This window comes from Sander lucioperca, chromosome 17 (assembly GCF_008315115.2).
Source record: "Sander lucioperca isolate FBNREF2018 chromosome 17, SLUC_FBN_1.2, whole genome shotgun sequence".
NCBI lineage: Eukaryota > Metazoa > Chordata > Actinopteri > Perciformes > Percidae > Sander > Sander lucioperca.
In genome coordinates, this window is record NC_050189.1 from 12,078,662 (window position 1) to 12,099,972 (window position 21,311).

Sequence of the window (21,311 nt, forward strand, 5' to 3'; positions counted from 1 at the left end):
AAAGGACCCGGGGGAACATAGACACGCTCCCACTCAAAAGACTAAAAAACTACTTTCATTGATTTCAGTGAACTTTTGTTGAACATTAGGTCACAGGTCAAGGCTTTTTGAATGAGGTATACGAGGGAACACTAAAAAAGTCTGAAGTAAAGTTTGATACAATATGATTTGAAGATGATCAGTATAGCCCACAAAACCTTTTTTTTGAACCATTCCTCAAAAAAACTTATCCCATCTTTACCAAACATGGCACAAATTAAAGGAGAATTCCGGCCAATTTTTACCTGAATCTTGATCACTAGATGTCACGAGTACTGTCGATAGGAAAAAAACGACCAAAATCGGTGCTAGCAAACAGGAGTTGCTGCAGCTAATGGCCAGAGCTCCCAGTTAACTAAAATGCCAGTTGTGGGGGAATGTTCTAAAGAGTGCCTTTGTGCCTCTTAACAGACAAAATGCAATTAAAATTTCTGTGCAACATGAACAGGGCTCTTATGTGATAACAAGATGCGTTTTCAACTCAGACATTGTGAAGAAACCGTTTAAATTCAAAGTTTGTACTGTCACCTACCTCTTTTTCCATTGGTCGCTTCACCGAAAAGCCCAGAAGAGTCGATCACGGAGGTCATGCCTTCGCGACGAAAACTTGAAGTTTATTTGCTCTCTGGTTTATACTCCTACAGGGAGAACGATGAAGACTCAGATCAGAGAATGCTCCGGCCTCTGACCCTGTGTCTCCACAAGCGGGACTTCCTTCCTGGACATTGGATTGTGGACAACATCATGAGTGCCATGGAGCGCAGCCGGCGGACCGTCTTCGTCCTCTCCGAGAATTTTGTCCAGTCCGACTGGTGCCGCTACGAGCTGGACTTCTCCCACTTCCAGCTTTTCGACGGGAATGCCGGCGGAGATGAGGCCATCCTGATCCTGCTGGAACCGCTGTCCACGGACGACATCCCAAAACGGTTCTGCAAACTGCGCAAACTCATGAGCTCCACCACTTACCTGGAGTGGCCTCAGGATGAGGAGAGGACTGGGGAGTTCTGGAGGAGTCTACGCCACGCTTTGAGAGGAGAAGACGAGGATGATTACTGAGAGAGTTAGTATGTGTTACAAAGTATGTAAGAAGAGAATAAAGAACAAAGCAGCTGCGAAGAGAAGAAAAGAGAAAACAAATGGACAAGGAGAAGGAATACAAGGGAGGAGTGTGTCAAAGGAAAAAAAGAGATGAGAAGAGCAGGAAGACAAACTGGAAGCTGATGAATTGAAGGAGTAGGAGCGCTTTCACATAAAAGATGAGATGACGAGACAAAGTAAGATGGAGGAGATAAGGAGAAGACCGAACAGAGGAGTAAATGATGTACAGTAGATAATGCAACTAGATTTAATGTCACAGATGAGCTAAATATTGTGACTTTACTACTGTTTATAAATGAGACCCCTGGTCAGTGGGCCGAAAAGATAAAAAAAAGTCCTCAGTGGAATCTGGGATGGGATGTCTGACAATTTCTGTAACTTTCTGAAACTCACAATCTTACTCACTTCATGTAGTATTGCTTTTGAAATGACTATTTCCTTTGTTTTAATCACTTAAATGATCTACATGATTCTGATAGTTCTGGTTTCTTCGAACCTTTGTAGATTCAAGGGTTTAATCAACTCAAATATTTAGCAAGTGTTTGTATAATAATAATCATGACGAATAAAAAGGGTGGTGATAATTCACAAAAAAAAGTTTAATTGGTTGAAAATGTTTCAGCTCTTTAAAAAAACTGTAATGCATTTAATATTTGTTACCATAAAGGGCGGGGGCAGGGGGGGGAAGCAAGCCCAGAGCAACACCATTGAGAGAAGAATAACCTCCACATCAAATGACCAACAATCAATTGCATACTTTTTTATAATCCTAATCCTATTTTCTGATTTTGGTAGTGAGGATTGCCAAAATTATAATAGACTTCCAGCTTGGATTACAAATGTTGATGTGCTGCAACGTCATTTGCTGGTAGTGTGGTGAAACGGCCACTTGGGGGAGCTGTTGATTTGTCATTCCTGCAACCTGAAGTCAGGTCAGCCAGACAACAGTGGATGTGAAACGAATCCAGGATACAGCAAACATCTGGAGCAATTATCAGACCACCGTGTTTTTCTGAAATAACTTCTTTCAAGTGTTTGTAATTCACGTGAAGTCTCGAAATCAAAATCAGTTCTTTAGCGAGGGGACACTCAAACACAAGAGGTTCAGTATATGCTCAGGCAGTGTGAACAATCAAGGTGATGACAATTTAAGTTAAATTCTAGCTGAGTTGCTGAAATTTGGGTTGCAACTTATTTCTATCTATCTATCTATCTATCTATCTATCTATCTATACTGTGCATATGGGCATACCTGGTAAACTTACTCATTCACAAATTGGGCTGAAAGAAGAAACTCACAACATCTTAAAAGGTGTTTTATGCATCTTGTGGTCAGCGTGGTCTGGGCCGTGTGGACGGCGATATTACGCAGCTGCGGCCTGGGCCACTATGTGCGGGGACCTCCAAGATTTTGTAACGACGCATTGCAGTGATTGGCTACAGAAGAGGAGAAGTCCGTCCTAGGAGCCGCTGTAAACCCTTTTTAGGCTTCAGTATGCTTTGAACGAAATTTGTAGGATCATACATCTTTAACTTTATACTTTTATACACCTTAACACTTCTTTACAATGCAATAACATTTAAGACGTTTTTTTTTTTTAGCTGACTGTTTTAGAGGGTTACAGCAACTCCTTTTTGTATGCAGTCAGTATTTGCTAAAGTTCCATTATGAATCCGTATGATGGATGAATTCAAGCGTGTGTCTTTAGTTTCAGTGTCTTCTCATCTGGAAGATTTGCAGGATGTGCTCGATCGGCCAATATAGACAGTGTTACATAACAATAATTAGAAATCAATGACAGGAAACAGATTTTGAAGAAAACAAGCACGTGAGTTTTAATATCATCCATACAGGTAATATGCGTAATAAAGTCTAAAATATCAATTAAAAAAATTACAAAATCAACACAACTTAACACCAAGAAAAGTTACTTAACTATGACATTTAGGCTTTCATAGGCAAGTCAATGTTTCTGATTACATTACACCAAACATCAACAAAGGTAAGTCTAGAATACAGTATTCAAATAAGTGTTGGTTATTGGAGGGTTATAAGTTGAGTAAAAACCTGTTCACAGCCCCAAAAATACTCTTGGTACACAAAAATAGCAGGGCAGCATTACAATTTGTTGTGATGACAACGAGTCGGTTAATCATTCGGTCAAAATAAAGATTTTATGAACTCTAAAATAAGGTATGCAGCCAGATGCGTTTTGAAGGTCTGAATACTTAATGAATATCCATTGACTCAATGTAGTCCAGGAGCTCGTCAGGGTCTGCTGGCTCATCCTCGAGTCTCTGTCTGCTTTCCTTCGGCTCAACCACAGACTTAAAGACCTTTTCTAGGTCTGAGTTTCCCTTCACTTCTTTGTTAACTCTCGCCAACAGCTCATCCTGTCCACTTACTTTTAGCATACTCACAAAGTGTTTAAATATAGTAAGCAGAGGTTGGGCGAACTCTATCACACTCTCTCGTTGGTTTGGAAACCCATACGCATATCCTGCGGTGTGCAAACCAAAGACTCGACCATGAGCATCAAACACTGGGGAGCCAGAAGAGCCGTGATACATGAAAGTATTGTAGGTCCCTTCTTTGTCTGCTTTTTTTCCACCCATCATTATGTTTTCAATGCCTTGATCTTTGAGAAGGTGACTGATTGAGAGTAGAGTTACAATACTGTCTTTGTATGGATGTAAATGATCACGGACAGCCTGCTCCCTCTTCTCTTTCTCAATGATAAATGTAGGATCCATTTTTTTTAAGTCCTCCTGCTGGGTGACCAATAATACAGGCTTCACCATCCCGAGGCATTAGACCAAAAATCTTAAGGAGTCCTGGTGGCACCTTCATTTTCTTTGTTTGTGTTGAGTGGTTTGATTTCTGGCTCTCAGGGTTGAGCTCAAGTATGGCATAATCAAGATCACTCTCAGTGTAGCAGATGTCACCTTGAGCCAGCTCGAAGTAGTAGTAATTTATGTGCGGCTCAGGATTTTCATAGTTAAAGAGAAAATACACATCTATACCCTCCTTCAACTTTTGTCCTTCGATACAACCTTTGAAAAGGTGTGCGTTGGTCAAGATGAAGTTGTCAAACAGCACAAAGCCTGTTCCCTGACAAACATTCTTAACAACCACTTTGCAAACTGACTCGCCCAGTTTTAACAGTTTCCTGACTCTGTGAACTTCACTGAATGACTGTTGGATCTTCCCAAAGTTTTCCTTCCTCAGGTTCAGTGCTTCCTGATAAGAATGATCAGGGAATCTACTCTCCATCAATTCTCTCAAAGCTGGAGTCTGCTGACGCAGTTTTTCATAAATCTCCTCAATGTCAACACTGCTGCCACTCTTTTCAACTGCTGCTCTGACACTAATGCCTCTCTGCTGTACTACATCTACAACTGGTGTTGTGTCACACTTTTGAAGTGAATTATTTGATGCGCCGGAGTTTTCCTGCTGTCTTTCAGAACTTGCCCTCTTGTTGTTCCGTGGAAGACATATCTTGAATTGTTTTTCATGTAGGTTGTCAACCTTTTGTGTGCATTCAGTGATGGAATCTGGATCTGCATTGTCAGACAGAGTGAAGTTGTCGAGGTCATCAATGAAGCGACCGTCTCTTTTCAGACACTCTTTGACAGTCATCCCCTTCTCCCCATAGACACACAGATACTTAAACTCTTTGACAGCATTGTTTCTAAAAAGCTTCTTTTGTTTGGTGTATTTTCCTCCCACTGTATCAATGTAAAAGACAGAATACTTGTCCCTTGACTGTATTGGTTTGTAAAATTGGTCTTGGGCAACTTCAACCTTTTCTGGTTCACCTGATATGATCAGAGACTGACAACTCCTGATACAAGTACAAGGGAAATGTGTTGCAACAATAGAGTCCCTTGCTTTACCCAGCTGTATCACAATATTTTCATCTGGACAGTTCTGCACCTTCTTCTCAAAGTTTTCAGTTGATTTTATCACCTCCAGCACTGTGCGAGGATGATCGCAGTCAATAGTGTATTTCGTAGTGCCAGTTGTACTGAATTTCACCGTGATACGATGTAAATGTTCACCCTGCAGAAAACCAGAGTGAGAATAAAAGTGCGTGTCCTTGTTGATGTAATAAAAATGCTGACTTTTTGTACATGCAGCGCATCACTCTACTCACCATGATATCAACACCATTCTCCTCTTTCACTCTCGTTTGGCTGCGTGTCTGTAAAACAAGAAAATGCTCTACATTTACTGTTGTAAAAACAATGGAACACAAAGACAAGTGGGTACCCTGAAGAGTTATGTACCACTCTGTTTCGTATACCTTGAGGTCATGCACAAGAACACACACACACATGTGGCGATGGGTGACTTGATACACAGTCCAATGTGCCACCACTATAAACGTAAAAATGAGTCGTAATTGCTGCTTGAACAAGGGACCTATGGGAGCGTTTGTCGGGGGAGGACAGTCTCGTGTAAAGACAAACTGAAGACTAATTGTTTGCAGAGGATGCTGTTGGACCTTATTAAATAGTTTTTGTTTCTCTTTTGGAGTCCAGCATGAATACATTTACTTTGTCTGAAAGATCACTGCCTGCATGCTCGTCTATCCCTCCCACTCACACTATTAACCATCCTAAAGTGAAACATCTAAGCAATTGTTTTGTGACACAGCCGTAAGAAATTGATAAGCTGCTAGAATATCAAATGCATCATATATTAAGAGCCTAATCATTATTATTTTCTCTTTAAACCATATCAAAAACTGAATTTATATTCCAATCAATTCACCTGAGAGCCTGTAGCTCCACCTAGATTGGACCCTGCATCTTTGCTTGGTTGAGAGAATTTGGCTCCTCCACCTGGATTAGACCCTGCAGCTCCGCTCTTAGCTCCACTTGTAGCTCCACCTGGCTGTGTACTCTCTGTCAACCGGCTGCTGACAGTTTTGTCCTGATGAAATAATGATGGCATTCACAAACAATGAAATCAGTGGGACAATCTGTAGCTAATTCTGCATGGTAAATATACAACCCAGTCTCACGGAAGTTCGTGAAATGGTCACGTAATTTAATCTATTTGATTCGTGTACACAATCACGTTTTTGTCGTTTTTTTCGTGATGGTCAGCACGTTGTTTTTAAACTAATGTATTTGGGAAGCATCTTTGGTGATCACAGCATGATTCTCAATGAGAACATGACGTAGCATTAAGAACGACTACAGTAGCGAGTAGTATGAAAGCCTGAAAATCCGCGTAGGGAGGTTGGTTGGGGTGGTGGATGGGTCAGACAACATAGGACTTTCACCCAGGAGACCGGGGATCGTGTCCCACGTGTCACGTTTCCTAACCCCAACCTTCCCGTTCTTCTTTTCCTAAACCCAACCTTCCCATTCCTCTTTTCCTAAACCCAACCCATCTTGCTGTATACAGCTATGCAATTGTTGGTATTATAAAAAACATACTGACCATTACGAGAAAAAAAATGTGCTGACCATCACGAAAAAAACAAGATAAACGTGTTTGTATACACAAATGAAATTATATTACGTACCCGTTTCACGAACTGCCGTGAGACTGTGTTGAAATATATCCACGTTGGAGGTTTTAGTTTACTAAACATTGAGGCTACACAAGTTACAGATTCAGTCAAAGATAAGTGTTTTTCAAATATTAATTAAGGAGAGTTGTTGAACTTACAGGTGTGCAGAAAAATGACGCAATGTCCCGCGTCTTTTGCTTTTTTGGAGGATTGTTCTTTTTGGGAGGCATTTTCAAAATGACTCCTAAAATGACAAAAGAAAAAGTAGTTGGTGTTAATATGACATCTTTGAACCATCAACTAAATGCATGCTAACATCTTACAACTGAGATATAAATATAAAAATTGACGTGTCTCTTCTGCCCGTACCCAAATCTATGCCAATCAATTGAAATCTGCATCTAAGTGATGCATTGATAAACTTAAAGCAGCCATATTATGCTCATTTTCAGGTTCATATTGTATTTTAAGGTTGTACCAGAATAGGTTTACATGGTTTAATTTTCAAAAAACACCATATTTGTGTTTTACTGCACCGCTCTCTCTCACTGCTGCAGATCCTCTTTTCACCTGGTCTCTGTTTTAGCTACAGAGTGAGACCTCTTTTCTTCTTCTTCTTCTGTACTATCTTTGATTGCACTGCACATGCCCAGTAGCTCAGATGTAGATCATGTCAGCTAGCTAGCTCCATAGACAGTAAAAGAAAGGCTGTTTCTACAACTTCGGTCAGTTACAAGGCAGGATTAGCTGGGAGACTTCTAAATGAGGGCGCACATGTAAGTAGTTCTTTTGTAGATTATGGTGAACTTGTGTGTGTTGTAGCAGTGCTTTGCTATTGAGAACGAGGTAGCATGCTAGCGTTAGCATGCTAGCGTTAGCATTAGCGTTAGCATGCTAACGCTACGAGCTAATGGTTGCGGTTAGCCTGCTCATTTCACAAGCCGTGCTGATTTTGAACAGCTCACCTAGAGACTGAAGGCAGGACACATTCAGAAACTGTATCTCACTCTAAACAGCATGGACGGATTTTTTTCAAAGTTTGTATGTGTGTGGAAGCACCAGAGACACAAAAGAACACCCTAAATCCCAGAAAAAGTGATTTTTTCATAATATGGGCACTTTAAGTAAAAAAGAAATGATTGCATTTGCAAGACACTTCTGTATCTATATGTCAACTGACAGTTGGCTGCCTTCAGTATACTGTACACTCGCTGGTTAGTTAATGGTATACAATCATTTTTAATCAAACATCAAGTTTTATGGTGAGTTTTCATTCAAAGTGAACGCCTCACCCACATTCCTTTTTGAAACGTATAATTAAGCCAGCCCAGTTTTTCATATGTGCTGCCCATAGACTGTATTAAAGTTGCTGCCTGAGCAAACACAGCCCGCCCAGCTGCTTGTTGCAATTTGGTTGACCAATCACAACAGAGTGGGCAAACACAGCCCGCTAAACCTGTTTGAGTCGTGATTCACTCGGATCTTTCACCCGACTCTTTAAATTAACTCATGAGTCGCGAGTCTCTATTATCATTAACTTGGATCAATTGAGTCTTACTACAATCTAAAATGATAACAGCGCCACACACAAACCTCTTGCAACATTAGCTACTACTAGTCCTAGCCATCTTAGCTGCCAAAACCTTTATAACTTACACTTTCATAGGCACCCACAACTCCACAAATCAACTCGACTGAGTGAGCAGAGAGACAGTCCGAGACAGATTATAGGAACTTCCCGACCCGCAGACTCAGAGCCGGAAATATTACAAGCATGCAGACCTTGGGACTCACTCAAGAATTCATGAGTCATCACGACTCATGAGTCCTGGATGACTAATGAGTTGTCGATGACTCATAAGTTCTCGCGTGATTCAGTCAATCGCGCGAAATCACCCGGCTACGCTGTCATGAGTGGATCTGAATTACCAGTTTGCCAAGTCTACAGCCTGCCCAGCAGCTTGTTTGAATTTGGTCGACCAATCACAACACAGTGGGCAATCTGACCAATCAGAGCACACTGGGCTTTTCAGGAAGGCGCCAAAAGCTCAAACAGAGTTTTAAGCAGAGGAGCAGCAGCAATGAGCAGTATGAGAAACATAATATGTTTTTTGAACATCAAAGCATGTAAACCTATTCTAGTAGATCCCAAAAGTACAAGTATGACGATGAAAAGGAGTATAATAGGGGCTCTATAATAAAATATAAAATAAAAAAACACAATGCAAAAATGGATTAATAAAACACACACATTGTTTTCAAACCCTTTTTTTTTAAATCATAAGTAAAAGGAAGATTAAAATAATATTAAATGGAATAAAACTGATTAAACTGTAGAAAACAAATACAGTGCAGCTGCAATGCAGCGCAAAATATGTCCCAAATTTAAGTATATAATATGCAGGGGTAGAGACATTTGTAAAGACAGCAGACTGTTCTTTTATACGAGTGGCTTAATAACTGCAGTTTTCTGGGCCTGTGGGAAATAGCCTTAGCGTACAGAAGTGACTATTTGCAGAAGTTCTGATGTCCCTGATGTCTGGGCAAGAAAGAGCTAAAACTTTGACTGTCCTGTGGAACTAAAGTTTTCGACACTACCCAAAGAGATAAGTTGAAATGAGTGTCCTAATCAGTTCATTTCAAATCAGTTTTTTTTTATAGTTAATCATGAAGATGTTAAATCTGTGTGATAAACCTCAACACTCACGTAGCAATCATGAACTGAGAAAAAAGTAATTACTTTGTTTTCTAATAAAAAAATAAAATAATTGTTGGATCCTTTTCCCCACCGTTTCATTATATAATCAACGTTTTAGAATGTATTCCTAAACAAAGACCCTAATAATAAGACCATACTGTATATGTAAAGAAAGAATCTGGTGGTCTTACCTTGACTTGCGACCGTCTCTGAAAAATGGCTGTTTTTGAAGAAAGATAAGAAGTGGCTCTGCGCTGAACCTTCCCCTTCTCATATTTCATTAACCCTTTCCACATTCTCACATGATGACCCAGTATTCACACACACACACACACACACACACACACACACACACAGACACACACACACACACACACACACACACACACACACACAAAACAGATAGCAGAGCAGAGTGGACACAGAGGAGGAAATGACGACAGACTTGAGGCTATCTTTCACACCAGTCAAAAACTCTGCTCGTCATCCACACGTGAAACAAAATCCACCAGTACAAACATACAAACCTTACTCCTTCAGTTAAAGTGAAATAGTACTTCTCTGTCATCGGAATAAATTAAATTATAGTCTTCAAAAATACTGCTTGACAGTTTACTTAGCAAACTCTAGCAACGTGTAGTACGTGAGAGACATTTCACAGTTACTTACTCTCCAAGCCTCATTAACTTGCCACTTAAGATTCACACATCATATAGTCAATTACTTACATTGTGCTCAACATTTCTAACGCACAACAAAACTAACATAAACAGACCTGAGAAGCCAATTGACAGAGGAAGGTGAAGCGAGGCTAAACAGTTTACCCTCCTGTACTGGATTGCACCAGCTATGCTTCAATTCAAATGTTGTATTAGAACTTTACAATTCCATCCAATAATAATAGGGTACCTCATGTTGTAGTTTACGGTGTTCACCACTTGATGTCACTGTTGTTATTTTGCACTAGCTGTAGATTAAGGCAGTTGTTATCACTGTGGAGATGGGTCTGGATATGTGAGACCAGGGCATGAAATTGGCACCCGCCCACCCGCCAAATGCGGGTAACTTTTGTGATTGGCGGGTGAAACTGTCAATCTACCTGCCACGTTGGCGGGTAGCCAATGAGAATTGAGTGATTCAGACACCTAACTATCGGTAAGCAGGTTACGCCGTTGCTTACGGGCCCGGACCAATCAGGGGCCCGCATCACTGGAAGACATTGATTGACAGCCGGGGCCCCTTATCGCATTTTCAATACTCACACAATCCCAGCATCCCACGTGCAGCCACTGACCAAGCGGGAGTGAGAACGGGTAAAGTTAATTTCCTAGTTTCTGATATGAAGACGAGACGTGTATGTGACTCGAACATCTCACATTACAAACAAAACGTACAGCGAAAGACCGTCAAAACATTTCAGACCGTCCTGCCAACATGTAGACATTTTAACATCAATGTACGCTGTCACTGAAGCTGCTGCTGTTTCAATACTGTCGGCTCTCTGCAGCAGGCGGGGCTGCTCCGTTTCCCCCGCGACTGACGCGCACACACAAACACACACACAATCACACGCAAACACACGCACAGACACACACACAATCACACACACACACACACGCAAACACACGCACAGACACACACAAACGCACACGGTGGATGCAGGAAAAAACGCAGATGAGACGTACACGATGACCTAAATTGAGGACAGCTACTCTCGTTATTGTAAGTATAATGATAAGTTAAATCCAATAAGTACTTTATTAAACCGTATGAATGTGTGTCCCAGGCCAGGATAGGAAATTAACTAACAATGTAAAGATCAACAAGCCACTGACAATGACAGATATGTTCATATTTGATTCATTCAATACATATTTATTTTGTGTCTTAAATCCACCAGCCTTTTTCATATTTTACCAACATTTGCAGCATCCTGAGCCTTCTTGGTAAGGTTCCTAGGAAATCCCAGCCCAGAGTAATAAGTATTATTCTCCCCAAAACAAGTTTCCTTTTTTATTTATTTTTTTATTTTTAAGAACTATACAAAAAAAATTCTTGTTATGGTGCGCATTCACCAGTGTTTTGTTGTTGTTGTTGTTGTTGTTGTGGTGCACATAGGCTACTCCTGATTTTGTCATCTCATCTCTTATATGCAGTGGCGTAACGAGCCAACACCGGGCCCCTATGCAGGATTATGAAGGCGGGCCCCCCTACTACAGCACTTGATGACGGAGCAATGTCCATGAGTAGGCTACCATCAATAGGACAGGATAGGATCATAGAGACACAGCAATTCCTGTTTTTCACCTTTATGACACAAAAAAAGTGGCTGGTAAAAAGTCCCTGTGGCAGGTGGATTTAAAAATCCACCTGCCACAGTGGCTGGTGGTCAAAAAAGTTAACTTCATGCCCTGTGTGAGACTAGTTATTACCTTTAGTCATCATTCATGTGTTTGACTGAAGTCTCTATGACGGACAAATTGAAGCATGGGTTTCCTATTTCGGTGTGATCTCCACACGACTCCAGCTGATTTGCAGGTCAAAGGTCACGTGTTCAACTTTGTCTGAGCGGATGTGCTCGTTCAGCCAATACAAACACTGCTGCACTGTGTTATTGTGTCATTATTCTAGCCAGTTTCATCACCATATTTGGTACAGACTACAAACTGTGGTGTTGCACTTTAACACTGTTTATAGTTTGTGATCGCTGTGATTAATATGTATTTATTACCCACATTAGATCTGTCACATCCTTCTTCAGGGGCAATTCAATAGGACATTTTGGTTAATGGACACGTAATGTGAGCGTACCTTTAAAGCTTTACAACCACAATGAAATAAATGACAGGAAACAGATTTTAGAAGAACCAAACAAATGATTTTTAATATAATACAAACAGAACACATCGGAAGGCTGTACGTTATACATGTAGTTAAGTTTAAAAGATCAATAAAAATGTTTTTATTCTAACCTGTACACAAAAAAAATGCAAACAGTAGGCCTATTCAAAACAAAGTTACAATACTTAACTATGATCATGAGATTGTGGCTTTAACAGGCAAATCAACAGTAGATGGTTCTATTCATGGCGTTTTTCCACTGCTAGTACAAGCTCTACTCGGCTCGACCCAACTCGGCCGCGGTTCCCCCGTCCTCCTTTTTTCATTGCAGATTTAGTACCGCCTCATGCGTCACAGCGCGGCCGCAGGAAACTACTGCCGTGACCTAACGCGAAACACACACAGAACGTGGAAGGTGTGTCGTTGCTGCCACAGCCAGAAGACAAATTTTGTTTGAAATGAAGCTGGAAGCAGAAAAAAAAAAAAAAAAAAAACACCGCTTGCTAAACTATTTAAAAATGGCGGGTTTGTTCAGGACACCCCCATCTGTCGCTTTCACGTCACCTTTTGGTATCGGCTTAGCTCGCTTGGAACCTCAACGGAGGAGGTACTAAAAAAAGTACCTGTTAGCAGGTACCAGGTACTTTTTTTTCGTAATGGAAAACCAGAAAAGGCGAGTAGAGTCGAGGCGAGTCGAGTAGGTACCATGTAATGGAAAAACGCCATTACAGTACACCAAACAGCAACACACAAAGGCTAGAGTAAAGTCATGACGCTATGAAAGAAACAGTGAAAAAACTCCCTAACCCAAGCTAACACTTTAAAAAACATGGTGGCTTCTAGTTCACTAACCCAAAACTACACTTAAAAGAGACAGGGTTTACAACTTGATGTGATGACAGAGCTAGATTTGACAAGTTAGTTGATCATTTGTTAAGATTAAAGATTTCATGAACTACAAAAAAAACCTATCCAGCCAGTTGTGTATTGAGCCTCTGAATACTTAATCAGTATCCATTGACTGACTGGAGTCAGAGCTATCCTCAGGTTCTGCTGGCTCAGCCTTGACCTGCTCTTCCTTCAGCTCAACCACAGACTTAAAGAGCTTTTTTAGGACTGAGTTTTCCTTCACCTCTTTTTCAACTCTCTTCAACAGCTCCTTCGCTCTTCCTTCCTTCAGCATTCTCACAAAGTGTTCAAATATAGTAAGCAGAGGTTGGGCAAACTCTATCACACTGTTGACTGAGTTTTCGAGCCGATAAGGATATCCTGCGGTGTGCAAACCAAAGACTCGACCATGAGCATCAAACACTGGGGAGCCAGAAGAGCCGTGATACATGAAAGTGTCGTAGGTCACTACTTTGTCTGCTTTATTTCCATCGATCATTATGTTTTCAATGCCTTGATCTTTGATAAATGTACTGATTGAGTGTAGAGTTACAATACTGTCTATGTATGGATGTAAATGATCAAGGACAGCCTGCTCCCTCTTCTCTTTCTCAATGATAACTGTAGGATCCATTTTTTTCACTCCTCCTGCTGGGTGACCAATAATACAGGCTTCACCATCCCGAGGCATTGGACCAAACATCTTCAGGAGTCCTGGTGGCACCTTCATTTTCTCTGTTTTTGCTGTGTGGTTTGATTTCTGGCTCTCAGGGTTGAGCTCAAGTATGGCATAATCAAGATAACCCTCAGTGTAGCAGATTTCACGGTGAGCCAGCTCGAAGTAGTAGTAATTTGTGTGCGGCTCAGGATCTTCATAGTTAAAGAGAAAATACACATCTATACCCCCCTTCAACTTTTGTCCTTCGACACAATCTTTGAATATGTGTGCGTTGGTCAAGATAAAGTTGCCAAACAGCACAAAGCCTGTTCCCTGACAAACATCCCCAACAACCACTTTGCAAACTGACTCGCCCAGTTTTAGCAGCTTCCTGACTCTGTGAACTTCACTGAATGACTGTTGGATCTTCCCAAAGTTTTCCTTCCTCAGGTTCACTGCTTTCTGATAAGAATCACCAGGGAATCTAGTCTCCATAAATGTTTTGAGATCTGGAAACTGGTGGCGCAGTATTTCATAAATCTCCCCAATGTCGACACTGTTGCCACTCTTTTCCATCGCTGCTCTGACACTGATTCCTCTCTTTTGCACCGCTGCTCTGATTTTCCTCTGCTGTGCTTCATCTACAGCTGGTGTTGTGTCACCCATCTGTGGTGAATTATTTGATGAAACCGAGCTATCATTTGCCCTCTTGTTCCGTGGAAGACATATCTTGAATTTTTTTTTATCCATGTTGTCGACCTTCTGTTTTTGTTCGGTGATGCAGTTCGGATTTTTATTGTCAGTCAGAGTGAAGTCGTCCAGTTTATCAATGAAGCGACCGTCTCTTTTCAGAGCCTCTTTGACAGTCATCCCCTTCTCCCCATAGACACACAGATACTTGAACTCTTTGACAGCATTGTTCCTAAAAAGGTTCTTTTGTTTGGTGTTTTTTCCTCCGATTGTATCTATGTAGAAGACAGAATACTTGTCCCGTGACTGTATTGGTCTGTAAAGTTGGTCTCGGGCCACTTCAACCTTTTCTGGTTTGAATGATATGAACAGAGACTCACCTTCCCCAATACAAGAACAAGGGAAATGTGTTGCAACAGTAGACTCCTTATCCTCTTTACCCAGCTGAATCACAATATTTTCATCTGGACACGTCTTCATCTTCTTCCAGAACTGTTCAGTTGACTTTATCACCTCCAGAACGGTGCGAGGTCGATCGCAGTCAATAGCGTATTCATTACAGTCAGTAGGACCGAACGTCACGGTGAAATGATGCAAATGTCCGACCTGCAGGAAACCAGAGTGAAAACAAAAAGTTGCACATCCTTGTTGATGTCATAAACATGCTGACTTTTTGTCCATGCAGTGTATCGGTCAACTCACCGTGAGATCAAAATGGCTTTCCTCCTTTTCTCTCGCTTGGCTGCTAAACGTCTGCAAAATCAGAACAGGATTCAGATTTACTTTTTTAGGTTTAAAGGGTTTGATAAAATACTTTATTGCAATACATTTCTGACACAGCTGTTTTAAACGGGTAATAGAATGATTATATAGGGTATTTCACACTGTTCCTTAAGGTCTCCTAATAGGGTATGTAACATTAATTGGGCTGAAAGTTGCCCGTTGCTATTTAATGGGCCCTTATGCATCCCTGTGTTTTGGCCCTATTTGGAACGACAGCTTTTCTTCCAAATATGGTATGCTCATGAATATTTAGATGAGCTGCGCGCTGATTGGTTGAGGAACCACATACACATACACTGGAGACGAGACAGCAGGCCTCATATTTCAGACACTGCAATGTTTCGTTACTAAATTCACTTCTGAGACTTTTTTATGCGAGAAATCAACTATATATAGCTCGAATATGGGCCTTTTTACGAAGATTGATGGCTAATTGCAAATTTGGTAAGACGTGTCGGAGTTCAGGAGGTCCACACAGTCTGACGAGACAGCGGCAGCCCCACTGCGCTCCATACCCAGGAGAAAGTCACAGTTTCTGGGTTACTGGACAACCGGGGCTCGGGGCTCCGCGGAGCTGGCTGGCTGTCGGCATAACTATAGTATATTTACAGTTTGAATTTCATCATGCCACTTATATTACAGCTACATTAAGGTCTTACAAAGCTACAGCTTGTGTCCGATTTCAATTTAATGCATTTTTGACAACTGCATATACATCGTATATATATATATATATATATATATATATATATATATGAACTCTTTCTGCCTTCATCACAAATAAAATATGGAGCTACTAGGGCTGGCCGATATGGCCTAAAACAAAAAATCCCCAATCCCCCCCCCCTACTTAAAATCAATCTGCAGATGACAAAGAAATTGTTCAAAAGAATTTTTAAACTTGATTTTGTTTTGACTCATACACACATGCACATACACATGGGGCATGTATACCATTATGATTATTCATGCCAATGTTTTGGGAAACATACAGTATATTGGTTTGAGAGTTTCCCCTACCATTGTTTTGGGGGTGGCGGCCCCCACAAAACCCTGAAAGAATGATAAAAATTGTATAATTATGCTATATATTCAACAAATTATATATCGTGGTAACTAGCGGTAAAAAGAACGTCGTAGAGGAGCTCCATGCTACAAAGCGGCAGTTGCTAGTTGTTTAAGCCGTTACAGACCTCCGTCACAGCTTGGTCATATGAGCAGCATTTAGTAGATGTGTTGAGCCGCAACAGAAAAAAAAATTGTTTGGTTCTGGTTGGTTGTCAGTTGAAGTCATGGGTTGATAGGGAATTTATTTTATTTTTTTTTTTTCCCAGGGGCAGCAAGGGATAGGTAGGAATTTCTTTTCCTTTACAGTAGCGATGAATACTCAATTTTTTCATAACATAGCCTACCTGTTACTACCTGTACAGTTGTCGCTTATAAATTGAAAACATGGTGAGGCGTCATTCACGTGCATGTTAGGTAGCCACATGTATCTGTTTTGGTCTTATATGTGCACAGGTTTACCGCTCCAGCGGAGAGGATGGTTCTTTTAGACAGCAGCTAAGTTTACAAGAGTTTGTCCAAAATTCAAGATTTTGGACAAACGAAGAACAGTTAGACTACAAACTGACATCTTTCATTTTAGCTTGTTTGTAAAAAGTCGCTATTTGCAGAGTAGAGCTGTGTTTGCACAGCGCAGACAGAGCAGACTGAAATATCGGTTTCTACATGTGTATGCCTGTAGAACAGGTAGGTGGGTATTGATAAGTATTGACATTTTACTCATGGAGGGTTTATTGTAGGCTAGTAACGATTGTAGCGTTAGTTCATCTGCGCCAGCGGCAGTAAATAATGTGTAATCTGTATCGTTTCCAATCAGTTACATGTGCTGCGTGAAGTAACGCACACACATCGGCTCTGCTGTGTGTGTGTGTGTGTGTGTGTGTGTGTGTGTGTGTGTAGCGCGGGCATCGCTGTTCAGAATCCCATCTATCTTCCATAATGCAACGCTTGTATCCAAATGAATTGTGTTGTGACGTTGTCATTAGCTTCACTGCTGTTAGCCACCTCCATTGAGCCACAGGGACTTGCTGTAACGTTAGAGCACTCTAAAGGGTGTTAACCTTTCATTTGATCGTGTTTGCTTGCTACGTTGCCAACCTCTTGAACGACATTAAACGCAACATATAGTTCCTGAGTGGTTTCATCTGCCCTGTTTAACGTGTTGAAGCTCCCCGGCGGCACCGTAGCGCTGTAGCTGGCCGGTGAGGGCTGCTTGAAGGCGCCGTCCTCGTGCTGCTGTTGCCGTAAAACTGGACACGGCAACGTTAAGTGCCGCTGCAGCGACATCGGGTCCTCTTCCAGCATTGCTGGAGGACAACATGCATCTTGCATCGCAAGAGTGCTGTACAAAAATGGAATTTATTTGTGTATTTATTTAATTTGTATAATTTCTTCCCCAAGCTCATAAAATAAATTTGGGCCTCACATAAATTGACAGGGTCGGTCGGAAACCGGAACCAAACAATTATTTTTGTTAGGCCCCAGCAACACCGGATCCGGTGCTCTGCATGGTTCCCCGTCAGGTCAGCGGTAGTCGCTGGTTCAGTTACCCGAGAATAGGTGACTGTGAGCCGGGTTTCACAGCACCGCGAGTAGCCGGTCATTTGGGCGGCGATAATGGTTAAGTAATCAAAACGACTAGTTAAGAAAAGCACTAACCATAGAAATAAAATGTCATTCTACTATTTCTATGGAACTACTGTAGTCATTGTCGCTGCAATTTTGTTTGTGTATCTCTATGGCAAACGCACAGGGGGGAGGGCTGAGCCCGTTCGGAACTACGGAAGCCCAGAGGGGAGCACAAGGCGGATGTTAACGAGAATACCGTCATTTAAACAAGCCAACGTTAACTACACATTTGAGTTAATCTATGAAATCAATTCATCACCCAGCTCTAAGAGTAGAGATGGTCCGATACCGATTCCGATACCTGAACTTGCGTATCGGCCGATACCGAGTACCGATCCGATACCAGTGTGTCATATATTTTATTATTTTTTAACAAGTGTATACTACTATCCCTGTATGGAAGTGATATTATTTCTATCTTTGTTGTCGGTCTGGCTCAGGTTAAACTCTCTTTGTTCACAATGTTTGTGTCATGAACAAACACAAACATTGAACGCCCCAGAACTTTCTTTTATTCTGCAGTTTGACAGTCAGTTATAACAGAAAAATAACATCAATAAACTACTTTAACGTAGATTTTCTTTAGGGATTTATTACGTGGTATCGGATCGGTGCATAAACTCCAGTACTTCCCGATACCGATACCAGCGTTTTAGGCAGTATCGGAGCCGATACCGATACTGGTATCGGATCATCTCTACCTAAGAGCTACACAAAATATGCACATGAATCCTTTCAGGTCGACACTGGAACTTACCTGGTGTTTCTCGGCCATGTTTTGAGGGTTCAGAGACGACGGCTTGCTCCTGTAAAGACCATGACATGTTAACACAAGATACTTGATAAAAATGAAATGTCAGTAGGCCAGTATCTAGTATATATATATTTTTGGAAGCACTTTATAACACAGGGCCATGTCATTTCTCCGACGCTCCATTGTTCCGACCCAAAAAATTCCCTTTGGTCGTACAGCCCACTAGTCCGACGTCCCATTGTTCCGAAAAAAAAAAAAAACCCTCTGCTCCGACATCCCATTGTTCCAACCATATAGGCTTTTGTGGATCACCTCCCATAATCTAAAATCTGAATCAAAAATAACAAGCAAAATTACTTTTCTCTAGCTTATTAACACATTTAGATGTTTAGCCTATCTTTGAAAAACTGAAATAAAAACGTAGGCTAAGTTCAAAGTCCAACGGGGTAAAGTTAGTTTTGGGTTGGATATGTATTAATATTTCCATAAGCCAGCAATGATGATGAATAGGAATGGGGCATATCCCTGACATAACCAATGTGAAACTAACTTGATCAGCGAGAAGACGCCTCATCTTGGCTGCTTCGAACAGGAATCTTCGGGATTCCCGACATGTTGGTTGGAAATGATGGTTGGAAAAGTGTAGAGAAGACCAAAAACGGCTTTTCCTAGTTTTATATGGTTTCTGTCGACTTTGAATGAAGTGGGTTTTACGATGCTTAAATTACTTTTTTTAGAGACTATTTTTTGGGGTTTTCCCAATTACATGGAGTCTGGTGGGTTTAGCGACGCAAGCCTGTTTTAACGGTGAAGTGTTAAGTGTCTTAACCCTTCAGAGATAGACCTTTTTAAAACTTATGTAAGACCTTTCTGTTAACCAGAAACCACTATGAAGTAGCTGGTGCTAAGCCCACCAGACTCCATTTAAAAAACAGTACTTTTAGCGTGTATAGAGCCAACATATGTTTTCACATGTAAATCAGTAAAATATGTGTTTATTGTAGAGAAGATAAAAAAACGGCTTTTCATAGTTTTGTTTGGTTTCTGTCTACTCTGAATGGAGTGTGTTTTACGAAGCTAAAATGACTGTTTATTCACATGGAGTCTGGTGGTTTTTTAAATTTTTTTTTTTAGAGACTATTTTTTGGGGTTTTCCCTTTTATTATGAAGTGATAGTGGATAGACATGAAAGGAGGAGAGAGATGGGGAATGACACGCAGCAAAGGGTAGCAGGTCGGATTCGAACCTACGCCACTGCAAAGGACTCCGCCAACATGGGGCGAACGATCTCACTGCCTGAGCTAGATGCCGCTAGATGCCCCCCCCCCCCCCCTATAGTTAATATCATGCACGTATAATATAATATTATGCACGTGCACGTGTTGGCAACGCTCCGCGACTAGAAGCGGGACAAAAAACAGGCGGAATAATAATAAGTATGAGCAATAATAGACATTGCGCCGATTGCTGCTATTGCAGCACATCGGCACACTGAATTATAATCCAATAATATTTTATTATCGTTCATATATTCTGCAAAATGAATACTTTTACTTTGGGTACTTTAAGTACATCATCTGATGTATGAATGACTTTTACTTACATAGCGTTCTCAAGTCATGTTTATTTATATAGCACATTTCGTACAACAGTACACTACACTAACTTAATATAACTTAACATAACCAGGGCTCCAGACTAACTTTTTGCATTGGTTGCACTGGTGCGCCTAACTTTTTTATTTAGGTGCACCAGTACAAAATTTAGGTGCACCCAAATTTTTCCTCGCGTCGCCGTTAACGCTGAATGGGGATACATCATATATAGCTCTGTATTTTTTTTTTACCAAGTGGGCTAAATGTTCAGTTTTAAGTCAAAGCCACTTTTCACAAGCTCTTTTATTAAAACAGATTGTGATTACAATAAAATGCAAAGACAGGGTTTCCTTTACTAGTTTGAAAATATTCAGCTGCAACACATTCAGAAAGTTATCTGAAATAAATAGCTTAAGATATATTAAAAATATATATACCGGTATATATATATATATATATATATATATATATATATATATCTGAGAAAGCTCCTTCACTTGTTTTCAACAACAATAACAGACTGATTAAAAGAGAAAGAGGACGCCCGGATAGCTCAGTTGGTATATATAGAGGTTCGACTCCGACCTGCGGCCCTTTCCCACACGTCATTCCCCCCTCTCTCTCCCATTTCATGGCTTCAGCTTTCCTATCAAAATAAAGGCCGAAATCTGTGCGATGGAACTAATCAGTAGTTACCCTTCTGAAAAAGGGTAACTAATCATTCGTTACCCTTCTGAAAAAGGGTAACTACCCTACTGAAAAAGGGTAACTACCCTTCTGAAAAAAGGTAACTACCCTTCTGAAAAACAGTAACTACCCTACTGAAAAAGGGTAACTAATCATTCGTAACCCTTCTGAAAAAGGGTAACTACCCTTTAAAAAACAGTAACTACCTATTTTTTTTGTGTACCTTATTGTAAAGTGTTACCCAAATACTGTTGTAGCAGAGCTTAGTTCATGTGGTGGAAAATTCCAGAGACGATTTTTACTTTAAAATTATTCAGCTAACACACATTAAACATGGCTTGACACTGACAGCAACATC

The 21,311-nt window shown here is 40.8% G+C and overlaps 3 protein-coding genes across 3 annotated transcripts in view; 1 reads left to right on the forward strand and 2 right to left on the reverse strand.

The window, feature by feature from the left end:
- Positions 1-18,453, forward strand: part of LOC116052112 (toll-like receptor 2 type-2) — a 30,423-nt gene extending 11,970 nt beyond the window's left edge. The window contains exons 12-14 of the mRNA XM_035993815.1: positions 684-1,448; positions 4,224-4,225; positions 18,440-18,453. Coding sequence (XP_035849708.1) covers positions 684-1,095 — 412 coding nt within the window. The 3' untranslated portion in view covers positions 1,096-1,448; positions 4,224-4,225; positions 18,440-18,453. The remainder of the gene's footprint in view (positions 1-683; positions 1,449-4,223; positions 4,226-18,439) is intronic.
- LOC116052114 (protein FAM111A-like) lies at positions 2,747-9,616 on the reverse strand. Its single transcript, XM_031302634.2, is given in 6 exon segments — positions 2,747-3,900; positions 3,902-5,200; positions 5,295-5,342; positions 5,915-6,076; positions 6,824-6,909; positions 9,555-9,616. Coding segments are annotated over 5 exon segments (2,115 nt in total). The 5' UTR covers positions 6,896-6,909; positions 9,555-9,616; the 3' UTR covers positions 2,747-3,366.
- LOC116052115 (protein FAM111A-like) lies at positions 13,320-18,736 on the reverse strand. The gene is given in 4 exon segments (XM_035993816.1): positions 13,320-13,450; positions 13,453-15,046; positions 15,143-15,193; positions 18,675-18,736. Coding segments are annotated over 4 exon segments (1,713 nt in total). The 5' UTR covers positions 18,693-18,736; the 3' UTR covers positions 13,320-13,400.
- Positions 18,737-21,311: the final 2,575 nt, after the last annotated feature.